The sequence below is a fragment of the Gracilinanus agilis genome, chromosome 3 (assembly GCF_016433145.1).
Source record: "Gracilinanus agilis isolate LMUSP501 chromosome 3, AgileGrace, whole genome shotgun sequence".
NCBI lineage: Eukaryota > Metazoa > Chordata > Mammalia > Didelphimorphia > Didelphidae > Gracilinanus > Gracilinanus agilis.
The window spans coordinates 333,629,644-333,650,556 of NC_058132.1; the positions used below are offsets into that span (position 1 = coordinate 333,629,644).

The following is a 20,913-nucleotide window of genomic DNA, read 5'->3' on the forward strand; positions in this document are numbered from 1 at the left end:
AGTCTATTCTAGAGATCTGGAAACTAAAGAGGAGTTGATTATTAAAACCTCAGGCTTGTGCTCAATATCTGTCTCACCACGGAAGGACATTTTTTGCTGGCCCCTACATCTTCAAGTGGAGCAGCATCCTCAAGTGACTAGTGTGGTTCTGGCCCTATCCAGAGGCCTATTCTGGACAGAAATCTCTGGGAAAGCAAGCACTAGCCATAGGAGAAAGGGGCCCACTCTCTCAGAATGTGGGCATTGCCCCAAAGAGCAAACCATTTGAAACATCAAAAACTGAATTTGGAATTCAGTGGGACGATGAAAGTTGGTTCTTTTCTAAATGGATTGGATTTATGGAATGATTAGAGGAAGAAGCAATCAGGGAAACCCCAATGGCTGGGATTTGCTTTTCCAGCTTTTGACCTAGATATGATTTCATGAGATAAAGGAGCACCTTGAAAAAGAAATTTCTACCAATATAAATCAGCAGCTATTAGTCTTTGGATAGGGTTCTTAATCTTCTTTTGTTTCATGGGTCCTTTGGCAGTAGGGTGAAGCCCTGCTCAGAACAATGTTTTTAGATGCATAGAATAAATAGCATTTATTTTATAGGATTCCTGAGTTCAAATCTGGCCTCAGCAGACATTTACTAGCTATGTGACCCCATGATTGAAATGACTAAACAACAACAATAAAATGTTGAAGAGGATTTCATAGCATAGGATTACAGAGGAAACTAATCATATTGAAATTCTGTTGTTCGTCTTTTAAAAATACCAAATTTTTGGACCTCAAGTTAAGAGCCTCAAACAGTTCCCTGAGATTGTTGTTCACTTGTATCTGGTTCTTCATGACCCCATTTGGCATTTTCTCGGCAAATTACTGGTGTCGTTTACCATTTCCTTCTCCAGCTCATCTGATACGTAAGGAAACTGAGGCAAATAGGGTTAAGTGACTTGCCCAGGCCACATAGCTAGTGTCTGAGGCTAGGTTTGAGCTCAGGTTCCTGACTCCAGACCCAGAGCTTTTTCAACTGCACCACCTGGCTGCCCTCTACTTCCCTGGGATACTTAGAGCTTAAGCACTTGACCTGAGGGCCTGAGGTGGTTCTTGAATCCAGATCATCTTGATTCTAAGGTCTCTCTATCAGCTATACCATGTAGCTCCCATGGTTCTTTTTTAAAAATGAGGCATTCATTTCATTAATGTCCATTGCCACGAGAGTACTTTATCTAAAAGCATGACTCTCCCTTCCCCTACTACCATGCCTTATTTCTGCTACAATCATGATGATTCTAGAGGTGATTTCAAATATGCCAGAAGATGAGAGGACACTTTGAGATTTTACACTGTGTGGAAAAGATATCACCCTTGCCCTTACTTTCATTCTGTCCCTCAACAAATAGTAGGCACCAGTTATATTCATGCAAGGGCACTGGGGACTTGGATTCAAGTTCAGTCTCAACTACCATTTTTGTGACTATGGGTAAATCACTTCATCTCTCTGAAACTCCACTTCCCAACTTCTGTAAAACAAGGAGGCTGACCTAGAGGCTCTCTGGGGTCTAGCATTTTTGTGCCTCTCTGATTGATTCCGTAGTTCAGTCCGTAGACATTTCATAAATACATGCTGACTGATCTGGCCAGAAAAGTATAGGGGAGGACCCACCTGGAAACAAGGAGATGAATGGTCTAATCCCTCAAGCTCCTGCTCCCCTTCCTCAACCTTCCCACATCTAACCTTCCAAAAGAAATAATAAATCTAGAAAGAAAGTGTTTGGTACTTCTATGCAACCTGGTGTTCAGAGACTTCAGATCTTTTCACAGACATTAATTAGATTCTCTCCATGTCTCTGTGAAATATGACCATCTACTATTCTCCATTTTGGAGATGGATGGACTAAGATCTTAAAAAAGTGAAATCCCTTGCTTGCTGTGAATAGATGGACAGCATAGGGAAGAAAGAAATTAGCCCACATCTTTCTGCAACCATGTAATCACCTATTTGCCCATATATCTTATGGGCTAGTAATCTGCAAATTAGCTTCCCCCAAAAGCACTCAGCTCATTTTTTGGATACTTTTTGGAGCATCAGTCACTGACCTCTATGATTCCAGTATCTCTTTGTAACTATGGAACTATACTTACCCTTTGAAATTTCCCAAGCTAGAATATTAAGAATGAGAAGAAAGAGTGTCATTAACTAGTTCATTGCTCCTGTCTCTCACCATCTACTCAACAGAAGAGCTTGGAGTGAGAGAGTAGCTGTTATTGTTCAGTTATTTCAGTCATGTTCAATTCTTTGTGACCTTATTTGAGGTTTTCTAGGCAAAGATACTGGAGTAGTTTGCCATTTCCTTGTCCAGCTCATTTTACAGATTAGGAAACTGAGGAAAACAAAATGAAATGACTTGCCCAGAGTGTCACACAGGTAGTATGTGTCTGAGGACATATTTGAACTCAGATCTTCCTGACTCTAACACCACGACACTACCTAATTGCACTTAGAGTAGAAGGGTAAAAAAAAAAAAAATTTAAATCACCACCATCTTTACCTCTTTTTATCTCTACTCTTGATCTAGTCTCAAGAGGCAGTTACTAACTCAAGGTCATAGTAACTGAGTGATGGGAGCCAGGAGAGTAGCCCTGTTTTCTTGAATCCCAGCCAAATCCCCCTGCCTCAATAGGATGCAAATATTTCTCAGGGATATCATGAATGAAAAGACCTCTAAAGTACATACTTTGTTCAGGACCCTGAGTCTGGGGAGAGTAATTGAGTTGGAAGGCATATGAGGTATGAGTCAAAGGGCATGTGGACCAGGTCTGGGGATCAGATAAAAGTCACAGCTTTCTATTCCTAGGACTTAACCCTTCAGAGGTATTGGTGCCCTTTGGCAATGGCATTCCTAGCATTGGAGTTTTCCAACCCTACTGCCAGGCAATCACCTAATGTCACCGTGGATGAAAGTGACCATTCTTCCTTCCACTGTTGTCTGCTGAGCTGATCAGGGTTTGCCAAAGGTCTTTTTGTTCAATGACAGTTTCCCAGAATGTTTGCTGGCTTTTATGATTTAAGCAAGAAAGTACAGAATCTAATATTCTTTGTTTTCCATCATGCCTCCCTCCCTGACCTTTGGGCTTGGCTGGCAGCTCTGTTCTTCTGACCATTTTGTGCTGATCACAGCATTTAAGGGTAGCCTCAAAGAGGTCTTCTCTCTGAAACACAAGGACAAAGCACTTCTGGGGTCAGGGCTCTCTGTCAATGGCCATCCTGAAATGCTTGGCAGTGATAAATTAAAATGCCCAGATTCTCCTTAAACATCGCATTATTTTTTCATAGTAATAAGAAGTTCAGCTTGCAACAATAGAGAATATTTTTGATGGAACAATTCAGTTTATTTCAACTCAGTATAGTAATCCTCCACTAAGCAGAGTAGCCCCTGGGAGAAGTTCACCAATGATCTAAGAGATGTCCCCTGCCCTCATGGAATTGACCATCAAATAGAAGATACTTTCTCAAAGTTTGAGTTCACATCAGTACTGTTCTTCGACTTATTGCTCTCATTTTGCAGACTATGCAACAAAATTGTATAGGTAGTCAAGTCTCAGTTATTCACAGGTCCATTACTTAATTGGTCAGTTATCTAGGACTCCTTTTGACTTATAACCTCCAGGGACTGCCCACTTTCTGAATTTCTCCTACATCATTAAGAAATGTAATCAAACTCTATTCACTCTACTGTTTAAATAGTTCCGTCCACCAGTTGCTTTCTCTTTCACACCTTCCCTCCCTCCATTTATCTGATGAACATTAACTGAGACCTCCCATGTGAAACTCAAGATTAAAGTTTAACAGGAGACAAAGGCACCTCTGGGAAAAATTATGAAATAAGGATATTTTCTCCTGTACCCAACCTCTCCCTTGCCAAAGCTCTATTCTCTTTTATGTTGCCTCCCTCTAGACACCACACAGTGGTTCTTTACCCACTACATTCTACCCACATACAACCCTACTCCCAAAGCTCTGGATCGCTTTCTTTCCCTCCATTAAGGACACTTATTTTGCATCTCGTTATTTTAGAGTTGCTCCAGAAAAGTTATTGGTTTGGAAATGTCCTGGTAAACTAATTCATACTAAGATGTTAATAGCTCATCAACTTGATGAATCAAATGAGTCCCAGAATTAAGACGTTGGAAGGAGCCTCAAGGGCAATCTTTTCCTATCTGTACATCCACAAATTATCTTTGCTAAAATAGTCTTGAAAAATGGTTTCCAGCCTTTTCTGGAAGACCTTCAGTGAGAGGAAACCCACTACTTTCCAAGGCAAAATCATTTCACTTTTGGATAACATTAATTGTTAGGAAGTTTTGTTTACCTTTAGTCAAAATATGCCTCTGTAATTTCTACCCCTTTCCTCCTAGCACTGCACTTTGAGGTCAAGAGTAACAAAGCCTAACCTCTCTTTCATAAAACAACCCTTCAAGAACTTGAAGCCAGCCATCAAATTCCCTTTGAATCTTCTCCTCTCTAAGTTAAACATCTCCAATTCCTTCAAATGATCATTGTCTGGCATGTGCTTCAGCATTATCATCCAGGTCATCCTCTGCCAGAAGCATTATATTTTGCCCTAAAATATAGTGCCCAGAACAAAAAACGCAATAACTCAAGATATGGCCTGACCAGAATAGGGTCGTTATTTAGTTGTTTCTGTCACGTCCAACTCTTTGTGATCCTATTGGGAGTTTTCTTGGCAAGTGATTTGCCATTTCTTTCTCCACATCATTTTACAACATGAGGAAACCAATACAAGCAGGGTTAAGTGACTTTCCTGGGGTCATAATTTGTTTGCCATATCATAATTTTGAGCCATGTTGGATTTGTATAGATTTCTTCTTTTTCACAGGAAGAATTGTCTAGCCACACTAACCCTTGACAGATTTTTTTAACCTCAATGTGGAACTTTGAATTTATCTCTATTAAATTCCTTCTTGTCTTTTTCTTAAGGCATATAGATGTGTGTATACATATATGTACATATATGTATATATATGTGTATATATATCACTATACCTCTGCATATGTTACATGGATACATATATGCCAGGGATAAGTGTGTGTGTTTGTACACAACCTAGATTCATAATGTGTGTGTGTGTGTGTGTGTTGTACCAGTCCTGTGATTTCACTAGTATAGTAAACACCTCATGAGAAAACTTCCTCTACCAATACAGATCATCGGCTGTTCCAAAACTTAGTCTTAGAAAGTTTTCTGAGGCTCTGAGAGCTTACCCAGGGTTGCATAGCAGGTGTGTGCCAGAAAAAGGATTTGAACTCAGGTCTTCCTGATGCTTAAGGCTTACTTTCTAACTACTGTTAAGTTTCACTTTTTAGTCCCTGAAGTTAGGTTGACATTTTAATAAGTGACAATGTTATAAGCCAAGAGAACAAATCTGTAAATGGTGTAAACCAGTGGTTTTTTAAAATAATTTTTGAGGAGAGAGGATAATAGGGATCAGGAGAGAGTTTCTAATATGTTCTCCCAGTTGTACCACTTAGGTACCCATGGACTCTTCCTACACATGAGGCTGCTCCGTGGCCAGGAGGGGGATGGAGAGCTTGAAATAACTGGGTCCTCTGAGATAAATGATTCTTTGTAGACTTCAGTTAGTGCCTCACCTCAGTTCCTATGACTATAGATAACTGAATTAGTTGTATACTGCATCTTTCTAGGTACCCTCATTACTGATAGGTAGACAGCAGCTAAAAGATATCTATATTTGCGAAAATCTTCTTGACTGGGAGAGATTGATTTATGCAAAGTAATAATAATGTTAACTTTGTTTATCATATTCATAGTTATAAAATCTCAGAATGTTAGAGTTAGAAGAATATTTGTCTTAATACATCCCTCCTCACAAACACACACACACACACACACACAAAAACACACACATGTACACACAACATTCTAAAGGTGAATAAACTAAGGCACAGAGAATTTAAGTGACTTGTTCAGCTAGTAAATGAGAGAACCAGGAAAAATACCCAGTTCTCTTGAGAGAATCTCTCAGAAGGTGGCAGACAAAAAGCATTTCTAGTTCATGAACACTTACTTTTAAGATAAACTGTCCCAACTAGTTCATGAACCCACTTTTGGTATAATTCCCCTATTATCCATTTGTCTGGCCTCAGCTCACTAGACATTATTATTCCTAGAATGAGCAACACCATTAAGAGCTAACTTCATGTCTAAAAAGTTCTCCTGGTATGTTTTCCAGCTTATCCCTGGGATCGGTCTAGTCTGAAATCCATGTCCTTAGACCTAAGACAGTTTGAAAAACTGGATGCATACGCCTCCAAGGTAAGAGATACAACCTGTGCTGTGCTTGTCTCATCCCCAAATAGAAGGACCCTTTCATGACATAGGCTTGAGTACTGTGGTATAGTAGAACCAAAATAGAATGTTTCCTGAGACCTCTTCAGAATACAAAAAACTTGACATGCTCATACAAACTCCTTTAAAAGTAATCTGAATTCTCATCGGCACATAGACTATGAGGAACTCCTACGGTTGCCAGCATCTCTGCCCCTATATTCCTATGAATTATTTCTGGCTAAAATGAAGTCCAGGGTGGGGAGGGGGGACAGAGAGCAACCAGCCTTGGAACCAGGATGAGTTAGTTTATCACCCTCTCTCTTCATAGTTCTGTTGTTCTTTTTGACCATCCTCACTACTTCCTGACTATCAAGCTTGCTTATATAGACCTTCCAGATCTAACCATTCTTTTTTTAAAAAACCCTTACCTGTGAGGCAGCTGGGTAGCTCAATGGAGAGTCAGGCCTAGAGACGGGAGGTCCTAGGTTCAAATCCGGCCTCAGACACTTCCCAGCTGTGTGACCGTGGGCAAGTCACTTGACCCCCATTGCCCACCCTTACCACTCTTCCACCTAGGAGCCAAAAATAGAAGTGAAGGGTTTAAAAAAAAACCCTTACCTGTTCTCTTAGAATCAATATTAAGTATTGGTTCCAAGGGAGAAGACCATTAAAAGGCAGTGGGAGTTGAGTTACTTGCCCAAACTCACACAGCTAGGAAGTGTCTGAGGCTAGATTTTTTTGTTTTTTTATTTAGAATATTTCCCATGGTTACATGATTCATGTTCTTTCCCTCTCCCCCACACCCCTCCCCTCCCCGTAGACGATGCGCAATTCCACTGGGTTTTACATGTATCATCGATCAAGACCTATTTCCATGTTATGGGGTGTTCATTTAGAGTCTGCATCCCCAATAATATCCCCATCAACTCATGTGATCAAGCAACTGTTGTTTTTCTTCTGTGTTTCTCCTCCCACAGTTCTTCCTCTTAATGTGGCTAGTTTTCTTTCTCATAAGTCCTTCAGCCTTGCTCTGGATTCTTGCATTGCTGCTAGTAAAGAAGTCCGTTATGTTCAACTATACCACAGTGTATTGGTCTCTGTGAATAATGTTCTTCTGGCTCTGCTCCTTTCACTCTGCATCAATTCCTGGAGGTCATTCCAGTTCACATGGAATTCCTCCAGTTCTTTATTCCTTTGAGCACAATAGTATTCCATCACCAATAGACACCACAATTTGTTCAGCCATTCCACATTCCCTGATTTTCCAATCTTTTGCCACCACAAACAGCATGACTATAAATATTTTTGCACATGTCTTTTTCCCTATGATCTCTTTGGGGTAGAAACACAGCAATGGTATGGCTGGATCAAAGAGTAGGCAATCTTTTAGCGCTCTTTGTGCATAGTTCCAAATTGCCATCCAGAATGGTTGGATCAATTCACAACTCTGCCAGCAATGCATTAATGTCCCAATTTTGCCACATCCCCTTCAACATTCATTACTCTTCCCTGCTGTCATTTTAGCCAATCTGCTAGGTGTGAGGTGATACCTCAGAGTTGTTTTGATTTGCATTTCTCTAATTATAAGAGACTTAGAGCACTTTCTCATGTGCTTATTGATAGTTTTAATTTCTTTATCTGAAAATTGCCTTTTTGGGTCCCTTGCCCATTTATCAGTTTGAACCCAGGATCCCCTATCTCTAAGCCTGGCTCTCTATTCACTGAGCCGGCTAGCTGCCCCCATTATCCATTCTTAGTTAACCTTCTTAGATCTGACCTCTTGTATTATTTACTAAACTTGTCCTATTGAGCTCTTCTTTAAGTCCTGGACCCTCCCAACCATCCTTGACCCATTGCTACTCCAACCTCGACATTACACAGCACTTCTAATAAATAAATAATTTCAATTGCAAACCTGTTAAGAGGTTGGGGAAAGAGGAATTAAGAGGGATGGTGTTTATATTCTGATATCTCAAAAAGTCTAATGGCTGCTAGGAAAATGATGAGTGAAAGAAAAGGCGAGTGAAATCCAGGTTGCCAAAGATGGCAGAGTAAGAATCACTGAGAGGAAGAAAATATGGATTGCAAAATGTCAAAAAATGAGTAATAAAAATTGTATCAACATGTAAAAATAATAATAATAAATAAAATAAATGCAAAGAAAAAATTGACCATAAACTGAAGGAGAAGCTGCTCCACAGGCAGTTAGAGTCAGTTCAGTGCTGGTCAGCTCCATTCTTACTATGGGTTACACTTAGCTATTGGTTTGACCCCCCCCCCCTATGACCCTTCAATGATTGCTTGCTCTTTTGCAAGTTAGATAAAAGGAGAAAGAATAGCATAATTAGCTCACCTTATTCCATAGTTGACCTATTTCTGACAAATTATTTTCCTTTCCAAATAGGTGAATGTCAAGTCTAGTTTGGAAGAACTTGTGAAAGACTTGCTCCAGGAAGCTCATACAGATCTGGAGAAAGTCAGAGCCATTTGGATATGGATATGCCACCACATAGGTAGGTCATACGACATGGACATATGATCAGCTCTGGGCTGGTAGTAATAATAATAATAATAATAATAATAAATACTTATAATAATTGGCATACTACAGCACTTTAAGGATTGCAAAGTGTTATACATTTTATTTCACTTAATTCTTATAATTCTGTGAGGTAGATGCTAATATTTTCCCCATTTTGCAGACAAAGAAACTGAGACTGAAATAAGTCAAGTAACTTGCTGAAGCATTTGAAGAGAAATTTGAATGCACTTCTTCTCAACTCCAAGTCTAACTCTCTTACCCAATGAGTCATCTATCTCCTTCCAAACCACTGGCTCATTACCTCCACTTCAAAAAAGAACCAGATCAGATTAAAGGAGCCAAATCTCAAAGTGATCCATTTTGTTCCTTGTTGTTAGCTTTAGTAAAGGATTTATATGAAAGAGATTAAAAATAGATCCCCATCACCAAGAGGCACCCAATCCTTGGCCAATGCCCATTACTAGGCCATCTTCCTCATTGATTGAGGGATTTTTGAGAAATCATGGAAGATCTGATAGTTGATTCTTAGACTGAAACTGCAAATTACGTTAACACTCAGACCCTGTCTTACATCATCTCTGTTCCATTTCCAGAGCATCACAGGGCCCAACCATGGACCCTACCTAGATATGCCTAAGGAACACAAGCCACTCATATAAGTCAGACTTTCCTTCCCTGAAGTACAGCAGCCAAGACCACACACCACCCTCACCAAAGGAGATGGGAAGGAAGATGTAGAAGGTCTTAGCCAGGACACTGAAAGTTTCTTAGGGCACTTCCCTAATTGTACAGCCCACTATGGGTCTTGTAGGAGTTGAACTGGCACACTAGCACTAGAAGGTAATTTAAATTCTCTTTATGTCCAGTATGAGAGAGCCCTCTAAAGTTAATCTCTGCATCGTGACTCTAATTGTGTTAATCTATGATACATATTGCTAACAAACAATGTCTGTTTTATAAGCAAGTTGTTTAGAATGATTTTCTTATAAAAACAAGGTTTCCTGAGGCACCTAGTGGATAACGGTCCAAGCTTGGAGATGAAAGATCCTGGGTTCAAATCTAGCCTCAGATACTTCCTAGCTGTGTGACCTTAGGAGCAAGTCACTTAACCCCAATTGCCAAGCCTAGCTCTTATCACTCTTCTGCCTTGGAACCAATACTTAGTATCAATTATAAAACAGAAGGTAAAGGTTTTAAATAAAAATAAAATAAATGTTTTTCTATGGTCATCAGAGCCCTTCTTTTGTATTTTTATTTATTTTTTAATTTTTTAATTTTTTCCATGATTACATGATTCATGTTTTCTCCCTCCCATCTTCCATCATCCCTCTCCCCTCCCAGAGTTGACAAGCAATTCTACTGGGTTATATATCACTAGAACCCATTTCCATATTACTCATTTTTTGTAAAAGAGCAATTCTTTAAAATCAAAACCCGAAACCACATACCCATATAAACAAGTGATAAATCACATGTTTTCTTCTAGATTTCTACTCCCACAGTTCTTTCTGTGGATGTGGATAGCGTTCTTTCTCATAAGTCCCTCAAGGATGTCTTGGGTCATTGCATTGCTATTAATAGCAAAGTCAATTACATTTCATTGTCCCACAATGTTTCAGTTGCTGTGTACAGTGTTCTCCTGGTTCTGCTTATTTCACTCCACATCAGTTCATGGAGGTCTCTCCAGTTCTTCTAGAAATCCATTGATTAATCATTCCTTATAGCACAATAGTATTCTATCACTATCATATACCATAATTTGTTCATCCATTCCCCAATCAAGGGACACCCCCTCATTTTCCAATTTTTTGCCACCACAAATAGCACAGCTATAAATATTTTTGTACAAAGAAGTCCTTGCCCAGTTGGTTTTTTTTATATCTTTGGGATATAAACTCAGTAGTGGTATTGCTGGATCAAAAGGCATGCATCCTTTTAAAGCCCTTTGGGTATAAGTCCAAATTGCCCTAAAGAATGGTCAGATCAATTAAAACTCTAGTAATACATTTAGTGTCCCAATTTTACCACATCCCCTCCAAAAATTATTATTTCCCTTTCCTGTCATATTGGCCACTCTGCTAGGTGTAAGATGTTACCTCAGAGTTGTTTTGATCTGCATTTCTCTAATTAAGAGGGATTTAGAACATTTTTATATGATTATTTAATAGTTTTGATTTCTTCATCTGAAAACTGCCTGTTCATATCCCTTGACCATTTGTCAACTGAGGAATGATTTGATTTCTTATACATTTGACTTAGTTCTTTGCATATTTGAGAAATTAGGCCTTTGTCAGAAAATTTTGTTATAAAAATTTTTCCCAGTTTGTTGCTTCCCTTCTAATTTTAGTTACATTGGTTTTGTTTGTACAAAACCTTTTTAATTTAATGTAATCATAATTATTCATTTTACATCTTGTAATGTTCTCTATCTCTTGCTTGGTCTTAAAGTCTTTCCCATAAACCTGTTAGGTTTTTCTATGTTCACCCAATTTACTTATCATTTCCTTCTTTATATTTAAGTCATTTACCCATTTTGAAGTTACCTTGGTATAGAGTGTGAGAACCTAATCTAAACCTAATTTTCCCAAAATTTTTTCCAATTTTCTCAGCAATTTTTGTCATATAGAGGGTTCCTGTGCCAAAAGCTGGGATCTTTGGGTTTATCATACACTAACTTAGAACCTTTCTTTTAAATAGCATGTTTTTCACTGATATAACCTCTATAAGACTATTTATCATCTCAGGGAGGTGGAGGGAGAGAGAGAAAGAATCTGAATTGCAAAATGTCAGAAAACAATTGTCAAAAATTGTTTCTACATGTCATTGAAAAAATAATTTAAATTAAAAAAGAAGAAATTCTCCCTCCCCCCCCAAAAAAAATAAATAGCATGCTTTTTGTTAATAGCTACCTCCTGGGAGACAATTAGATGGCTGAGTGGATTGAGAGCTAGGCCTAAAAGCAAGGCATTTCTGGATTCAATTCTGACCTCAGACACTTTTAAGTATGTGACCCTGGGCAAGTCATTTACTGCTCTCCCCCACCCCCCATTTCCTAGTCCTTACCACTCTTCTGCCTTGGAAGCAATTACACAGTATTTATTCCAAGATGGAAGGTAAGGATTTTTTAAAAATAGATGCCTCCTGTTGTGATGATGTATGTTCTTTCTAAAAAGGACAAATGTCCTTCCAAATCTAGTCTTCAGTATAGAAAATTATCATGGTCGCTAGTAGCTGTTTTATTGCTTTAATGAGGGAATTATGTCCCCAGAGCAGCCTACAAAAGTCTTCTGAATCTAAACTATATCTCAGTACTTTCCTCCCAACCTTTGTCAGATGGCTAATATATGTATTTTTATCCTCAGAAAAGTCATCAATGGCCACGTGTCCATTTAGAGATATGTTTCTAGTAAAATACTGCCAGAATCTGCCCTTGGTCTTTATTTATATTTTTATCAGTGACTTTACATAAAGGCATTTGATGACGTGCTAAGCAATTTTGCTTCATTTTCAAATGAAGCCAGGAGGGATAGCTCTCACGGAGTAACAGAGTCAGGATTCTAAGGCTCCGACAAATTAGAATGAGAGGCAAAGTCTATAATAGTGGTATTTAGGAGTGATTATTAAGGGGAATAAGGAAAGAGTTGGAGGTGATCGGGAATTTATAATCTAGATTAACATTAGATTGAGAGCTACTCAAGGGCAGGGCATGTTTTTGCACAGTACTTGGCACATACTGGCTCCTTAAAAAGTGCTTCTTGCCTTGACTTTGTAGGACACCATGGACTCAGTATAGTCAGTCCTTTTGCTTCTTTACTGGTCAGAACAAATGTAAGTCTGGGACTGTCTATGTTGGCTTAGAGAGGTTTGGCACTTAATCATTCACACTCCCTTGACCATACCCCATGATTTCATCAGTCAGGAACTAGCTATAACTTTCCCTGTGTGTGTATCTGGCTATCACAACCAAATTCAGGGTCTCATTTTTTCTTCATCCTTCCTTCAGGGAGACAAAAGCACAAGGGAGAATTCCATTTCCAAGATGGGAGGTTGGTGAAAGGTTAGCAAAAGCTTACTCAACCATCAGACATGGTAGTGCAAGCCTACAGTCCTTGCTGCCAAGAGAGACTGAGGCTGGTGAATCGCTCAGGTAATAAGTGTTAGAAGTGAGATTTGAAATCAGATTTTCCTGACTCCAAGCCCAGCTCTCTCTCTATTCTATTGGGTCACTTAACCCTTGTTTACCTCAATTTTCTCATCTGTAAAATGGAGATAATAAAAGCACCTACCTCCCAGGGTTGTGAAGATCAAATGAGGCATTAACTGTAAAACATTTAGTACCACATCTGGCATATAGTAAGAGATATATAAATTTTAGCTACTGTTGCTAATACCATTCTTTCTTCTAAGCAAATGCATATTTAGAGATAAATACATATTCAGCCTTAAACATTTACTTTGTATCCCTGTGGGCAAGTCACTTCACCCTATTTGCCTCAGTTTCCCCATCTTTAAAATAAGCTGGAGAAGGAAATGGCAAACCATTCCAGTATCTTTTGCCAAGAAAACCCCAAATGGGGTCACAGAATTGACTGAGCAAAAAAACTGATATACACATTTAGAGACAGGGACTGGACCCGGGATTTGTTTGTCTACATATATACAAATATGCACTCATGTACACATTGGCCCTCAGCTGCATTCATACCTCTACATAGAGAGATGCACACAGGCATAGGGTCATTCAAACATACATGTATATAAATTCATACTCATTCATGTTCTTATAGATATGTATATTCTACCCACAGTAGCCCTGTTTCCCAGTGATTCCTTCTATACATCAGCTGATTGCAGGGTCTCCTGGAGGATAGTTTTAGCCTTCATGATGAGAATGTCACTTTTAAAAACAAATCACCAAGACCTCCAGTCTTGGCATAGGACCAGGGCTAGAAGCCATTCGTCCGATCAAAGGGTTTCCCGGCACACTGCACTATGTTCCAATGAGCCCCTCATCACTGAGATATTCCATTCAGGGGCAGATTTCTCCTTCCATTTGGAAATTATGAGGATTCAACTATTCAACTGCCCTCATAGCAGCAATCTTAGAAGAGTGGGAATCAATCTCTGGGTCTAGTGGTTAATGACAGAGCAAGAACACTTTGGTCCCCAGGCTTACGATTTCATAGCTTGATTTGCATTCCCTGGGAATCTATTTTTCCTTTCTTTGACACACACTCAGAAGCCCTCAGCAGAAGACCGCATGCACAGGTCCCAGGAGCCCATGGTGGTTCCCACATGCTGCACTACCCATCCAGTCTGGAGAGCCCTCCATCTCCTTTGGTTTAGTCTAATAGGGGCAGAGTCCATAGGAACTGATTTTCCAGATTGTTGTGGTTGTTATTCAGTCATTTCAGTGGTGTCCAACTCTTCGTGACCCTGTTTAGGGTTTTCTTGGCAAAAATGCCTGTGTTGTATGCCATTTCCTTCCCTGGCTCATTTTACAAATTGGGAAACTGAGGCCAGTAAAGTGAAGTGACTTGTCCAGGGTCATACAGTTAGTAAGTGTATTGAGGTCAGATTTAATCTCAGGTCTTCCTGACTCTAGCCCCAGCACGCTATCTGCTGTGTTACCTCAGTAGCCAGCTTTAAATATGACATGGTTGGGAGGTTTGGGAAAGTGAGCAGGTGTAACTGAAATCTACAGTCTCCAAATTCTATTTTAATCTCTCTCCCCCTCCAAACTTTTACTGAAAATACTCATAAGAAGACTCCTAGGCTGCCCCAAATTGCCTTTCCTTCTTCTACATCTGCCTTTGTTCTGGTGAGTGTGCTAATCACAGTGCAGTGGCCTCCCAAATCTAGGTTCCCGTGGAAACCAAGCCAAATGGAAACAGAAAGAAGAGGAATTTATGAAATATGTTTCAGGTTGGCCCACCTTCAATTAAAAAAAGGTTTTTTTTGTTTGTTTTTTTAAAGCAGAAATATTAATGAGCCGGTGCTGTGGTAATGGGGAATCAGCATGACCTGCATTCAAGTCCCACTACTAACCCATATCTAATACTGGCCATGTCACCATTCCCAATGCACCAACTGTCCCTCCAAGATCTAAGTGGCAAAACAGATGAAAGTTTCCTTTAGAAGAAGAGAAGCCCCCTCCCTAGGATCACAGCTGTAAGAGCCAACCAATTAATTGCCAGATGATTGGAGCTGTCCTGATGGAATCTGATGGAAAGGGGGCCCATGTTCCTCTTTGGGGAGGAGGAACCTGTCTTCCTCCCTCTTAGGCTTCTTCTCCACCTCTGTCCCCACAGAGTACGATATTGTGGCTGCCCAGGAGAAGGACCGCCGGTCCTACAAGCCCACTGACATCCTACAGAGCCAGAAGAGCAACTGTGATGGGTATGCGGAACTCTTTGAGAAAATGTGCAGGTAGGTGAAAAGCCAAGAAAAACCAAGGCCCCGGGAGAAGACTCCCAAAGCTACTAACCCTATCCTCAGCTGCCCCTTGTAAATCACTGTCTGCCTTGGTGCCAAGGCTTGAAACTTTAGTTTGCAAACTCGGCTTTGGAATCTGAACGAGTCCTGAAAAGGTCAATTTCTCTCTCTCTCTTTCTCTCTCTCTTGCTCTCTCCCTCTCTCTTTTTCCACCAGCATAATTTACTTTGTGCCATCTGCTGAGCTTCACATTGCATTAACATAATGGCAGATGAATACACAGAGATAATTTGGTTATAAAAGGCTTCCCCCCCCCCTCATTCTCTGGGCCTCTGTGGAACTGAAGGTTAAAAGAATGGCAGGTCTGGAAACGTGAGAGCCGGTATCTACAGACAGCCAAGGCCTAGTGTGAAAAGCTGTCCTCCGTTCTGGCCCAGTGGCCCTCCTGGGGAAACAAAAGGTCTCCTACCTGGAAAGCTTTGGCAGTGGGGGAAAGGTGAATAATTAAAAATGGTGCTCTCATCAGAGCCTCTTTGGTTCTGTTTTAAAAGACCCTGGAAAGAGCCCTCTACCACTCTGCGTGGGGTACAAACAAGGAAGGCCCAAGGAATGGAAAGCCCTTGCCAGACCCCTCACTCAGTGACCGTGATCTAGTTACAGAGAGCTGGAGCCTTGCTTGGTGTGGTACATCTTGGTGCTTGTTTATAAGGGTTGGTTTAAGAAAACCATCTATTTAGAGCCAATGTGATCTAAATAAATTTCCTCATCTACCCAGGGATTTCTTATTAAGTAAAACTGTGGGCCCTCGCTATTGCTGTTATTACTACTGTAGCAACCCTTTTTTACTTTTAGATTTTCTTTTATTTTTAAATGTTTTCCCATGGTTACACACTTCTTCTTATCTCCCACCCCTTTTTCCTCCCAGAGCTGACAAGCAATTTCATTGGGTTATACCTATGTTATCTCTCGAAACCTAGTTCCATAGTATTCAGTTTTGTAATGATCTTTTCTTTTTTTTCCCCTTAGTTTAAATTTTATTTCTAGTACCTCAATCTTGAGAGACAGTAGGCCTTAGTTCAGAGTGGGCCAGATTTGAAGACAGGAAAAGATAGGTTCGAGTCACATACATCCTTGGTGAGATAGCCCCCCTCCCACTGCCCCATAAAGTTCAGTAAGACTAGCCATTTTATCATACACGTTGTTGGAAGGAGGTTCACATCACAAGTTCCTAAAATCTATAATGTCACAGATTAGAGTAATCTTTAAAACCAAAACCCCAAATCATATACCCAAATAAACAAGTGATCAATCATATGTTTTCTTTTGGATTTCTGCTCCCTCAGTTCTTTCTCTAGATGTGGATAGCATCCTTTCTCATCAGTCCCTCAGAATATCCTGGATTGCTTTTAGTCATTGCTGCAACCTTTGTCAGGTCATTACCTCTCACTAGACTTCATTTGCCTCATCTGTAAGTTGCAAAGGTGGAATTTCTAAGTCCTCCCCACACCAACACCTTTCTATCTCAATCTACCTTTTAAATTTCATTACGTTTCCTAGTTGTGTGACCCTGGGCAAGTCACTTAACCCCCACTGCCCAGCCCTTACTGCTCTTCTGCCTTAGAACCGACACAAAGTATTGATTCTAAAACGGAAAGTAAGGATTAAAAATAAATAAATAAATTACATTATGAACTGCCTAGTCTAGACCTACTCAATGCCCTCCAAATATACCCAGCATATTCCTGCCTGTTCCTTGCTTCTGTTCACATTCCCTTCGTTTTTATCATTCAGTTTCAGTTGTGTCAACTCTTTTTGACTCCATTTGGGTTTTTCTTGGCAAAGATACTGGAGTGGTTTGCCATTTCCTTCTCCAATTCAATGTACAGATGGGGAAATTGAGGCAAACAGGGAGAAATGATTTGCCCAGAGACACTCAACTATGAAGTGTCAAAGGCCAGATTTGAACCTGGGTCTTCTATACTCCAGACCTAGCTCTCTATCCATTGAGCACCCTGCTGCCCCGTTGCCTTTCTTTTGCCATATATGACCAGCCCCCCTGCTTATCTGGTCATCCACATCCTTAGTAATGTATTTCATGCTAGTTTTTTGTTGGTAATATTGTATAGCCTTCTTGGACACTCCAGGTCCCTTGGCATTTATATTGTCGTGTTCCAAATGGTAGTGACAATAAGATACCAGGGAAGAGGAAGAAGTAGAATAGGCTAAAGTCAATCAACAATCATTTATTTAGCACCTACTGTGTGACTCCTAATTACTAGGCTAGGTAGAGGAATGTTGTCCAATTATTTCAATTAAATCTGACTCTTCATGACCCTGGTTGGGGTTTTCTTGGCCAAGATGCTAGAGTGGTTTGCCATTTCCTTTTTCAGCTCATTTGACATCCAAGGAAACTGAGACAAACAGGGTAAGGTGACTTGTCCAAGGTCACTTAGATTATAAGTGTGTGAGGCCAGATTTGAACTCAGGTCTCAACTCCCAACCCAGTACTCTATCCACTGTACCACCTAACTGCCCCTTTACTTCTTTACTGTCTATCTAATTTCTACCTATAATTCAAGCCCAGATCCAGTCCCACCTCCTCCATGCAACCTTCTATACATAAGCTCTCCACACCACCCTGATCTCTCTTGCCTGTGAAATTGCACAGAACTTAATTCCACTTCCACTCATTTTCCCTCATTACTTTCTGTCTTCTGTAGTTAACTGTGTGTATTAGCCTTAGCTCCCCACCAAGACTAGACCAAGGGTGATGTCTTATACATGTCCTGTATCCTCCACAGCACATGGAAGTGTCTGACATGTAGTCACCACTTCTTAGATGATGATCAGTGAATAATGCACTGTGTTCCTGTTCATCCTCTTGAGCCCTGTCAGCTTTGTAGGACTAGTATTGACTGATCTGGATTTAGGACTTGCCAAGCTCTCTGGCTTGCCCCATACCCTTAGTGCATTGTTTTGAATTTGAGGCTTTTCATCAGAGCTTGCTTATTTGAAAATGGTAAGTTTTAATAAACAATCTTAGAAGATAACCTTCCTTATCTAATATTGACTTTCTACCTTCCCATGCTAGATACTATATGTTCTGGCTCTTTAGTTGCTATTGGCCTTTTCTAAGATTGCATAAAAACCAACAAAGATTAAATGCTTCTCTGCCTAGTACTTTCATCTGCTATGGATCACTCCTTGCCAGATAATAAAAAAGGGATTTTCCTCCTGGACATTTTGCCATATGTATTTAAAGAATGTTTCTGGTCACCTTTTTCTAGAAGATTCAAGGAGGACATACCTTGGAGCAGGGGTGCTTGATGGTCCTAATTTTATTTCTACCAACCTTTTTGACATATGTATTTAAAAAATATGTCTGGTTGTCTTCTAAGAGTCTAGAATGAACCTTAAAATGAACTGTGGGGAGGGGACAGCTGGGTAACTCAATGGATTGAGAGCCAGATCTTGAGATTGGAGGTCCTAGGTTCAAATCTGGCCTCAGACACTTTCTAGCTGTGTGACCATGGGCAAGTCACTTAACCCCCATTACCTAGCCCTTATCGCTCTTCTACCTTACAGCCAATTCAGAGTATTGATTCTAAGCGGGAAGGTAAGGGTTTAAAAAATTTTTTTAATGAACCATGGTGGGAAGACTTTAGATTCATGATTTTATTTCTATAATCCTGTATCATTTCTAAGGGCTCATGATTGGGAATTTCTAAGTAAAATCTTTGGAAGGGACCTTAGGGGTCTTGAGACTAGTTCCTACCTAGTGCCCGGCTACTTTAGCAAATATCTTGAGTGGTTGAGTCAGCCTCCTTTTGAACTCACCTCTTACCCTTCCAAAGAAGGGCACTTACTTCTTCCCAAGGCAGAACATAACATTCTTTAACTCCTTTCATGGCTCAAAAATTCATGGCTCCTATATCCAGCCAAAATCTTCTTCCCTACAACCAACATTTTTTTCCTAATTCCTTTTAAGTTCTCTTTGCTTCTTTACCTTGCAGAGAAGCATCTTTTCTAAAACTTATAGCCTTAGAACAGAGGCCCTTAATCTGGGGTCCACATATACCTGAGGGTCAATGCATAAATTTCAGGAAGGTTCATGACTTTGAATGGATCCCAGCAGAACCACAGAGACCATGTCTGACCCTACATCCATATATGACAACTCTTCAAACATCTCAAGACTATGGCAGAATCCCAACTCTCCCTCCCCAAATTTTCTCTACTCCAAGCTAATTTCCTTATTTTATCATATTCTACTCTGAGCTTCAAACATTCTTCTTGGCTGACCCAGCTGCTAATTACTTTGAGCATTATTATTTGGCATTTGGCTACATTTGCTCAATAATTCTTTAGTGCTCAAAAAATAACTATCCTAAAGGAATGGATGATGTTAAGATTCTTACTTCTATTCAGTCAACTACAGTAGCTTCCTTTAAATGCCTCTGTTTATCTTTTAAAGCCTCATACAACCAGTCTCAAACTCATCTTTCTAGCTTTACCATATCCCCATCCTGATCTAGTCAAACCAACTTTCTCCCCGCTCCTTTTACAGAGAACTCCATCCCCTGACACCATGTCTTTGTACTAGCTGTCCCCCCCCCACCCTGCCCAAACCCCTGGCAACCTCCCATACCTGAAACACACCCCATCCTGAATTTTTCCTAATACAGTTTTTGTTTTCCTTTAAGGTGCATCTCAGGCAACATTTTCTGCTTGAATTCTAGTTTGATTCTAGTCATTGCTAGAGTCCTCCTCAAATTACCTTGTGTTTAACTACTTTGTACATATTTGTATTTATGTGGTACATCTGTACTTCTTGTCTCCCTCATTAGGTTGTAAATTCCTGGGGAGTGGGGTTGACTTCATTCTTTGTATTTGTATCCCACACCTAGCACAGTGTCCTTCAGAGACGGTGTGCTTCGTAAACACTTGTTGATTGATTAATCCATTGATTTCCTGGGCCAAAGGCTTGACAATGGAACCATTTTTATCTATAAATTGTCATCAAAGAGAAGGAGAAAGGAAAGGGAAAGAGGAGGAAGCATTTACATAGCACTTTCTATGTGCCAGGCACTCTAAGTGCCTTTTACAAATATTATCTCATTTGATCACAAAATATTCTATTATTTATTTTTCATGCTTTAAATTTGTCTTCTGCTTAGTACGTACCATAGATATCATAGATTCAGAGTTGGAAAGGACGGACCTTACAGACCATCCAATCCAAGCCTCTTTGTTTTACAGATGAGGAAACTGAGGTCCAGGTAGGTATAGCTCAAAGTCACACAGGTGGCATCAGAGACAGAATTTGAACACAGGTCCAGCCAACTCTGCATCTAACATGCTTTCTACCATCCCACCCAGAGAATCTTAAAGTCAATCCATAGTTGCTAGGCTTCCTCCTTTGTTTTTTTAGCTCAATACCACCAGCTATTTATGCATCACCTTCTTCATTCTTTTTTTTACTTAAAAACAACTGCCAGAGGTTTGGCAAATTCATTAGCTAATCCCTTAATAACCCAAGATACATATATAATCCAGATCAGCTGATTTATCTCT

General features: G+C 40.0%; 1 protein-coding gene across 3 annotated transcripts in view; it reads left to right on the top strand.

Moving 5' to 3' along the window:
* The window catches only part of KY (kyphoscoliosis peptidase), a 104,349-nt gene that overhangs the window by 46,586 nt on the left and 36,850 nt on the right, over positions 1 to 20,913 (top strand). For all 3 annotated transcript variants that reach the window (XM_044666697.1, XM_044666699.1, XM_044666698.1), the window contains 3 exons: positions 6,265 to 6,347; positions 8,767 to 8,875; positions 15,216 to 15,333. In XM_044666697.1, coding sequence (XP_044522632.1) covers positions 6,265 to 6,347; positions 8,767 to 8,875; positions 15,216 to 15,333 — 310 coding nt within the window. The remainder of the gene's footprint in view (positions 1 to 6,264; positions 6,348 to 8,766; positions 8,876 to 15,215; positions 15,334 to 20,913) is intronic.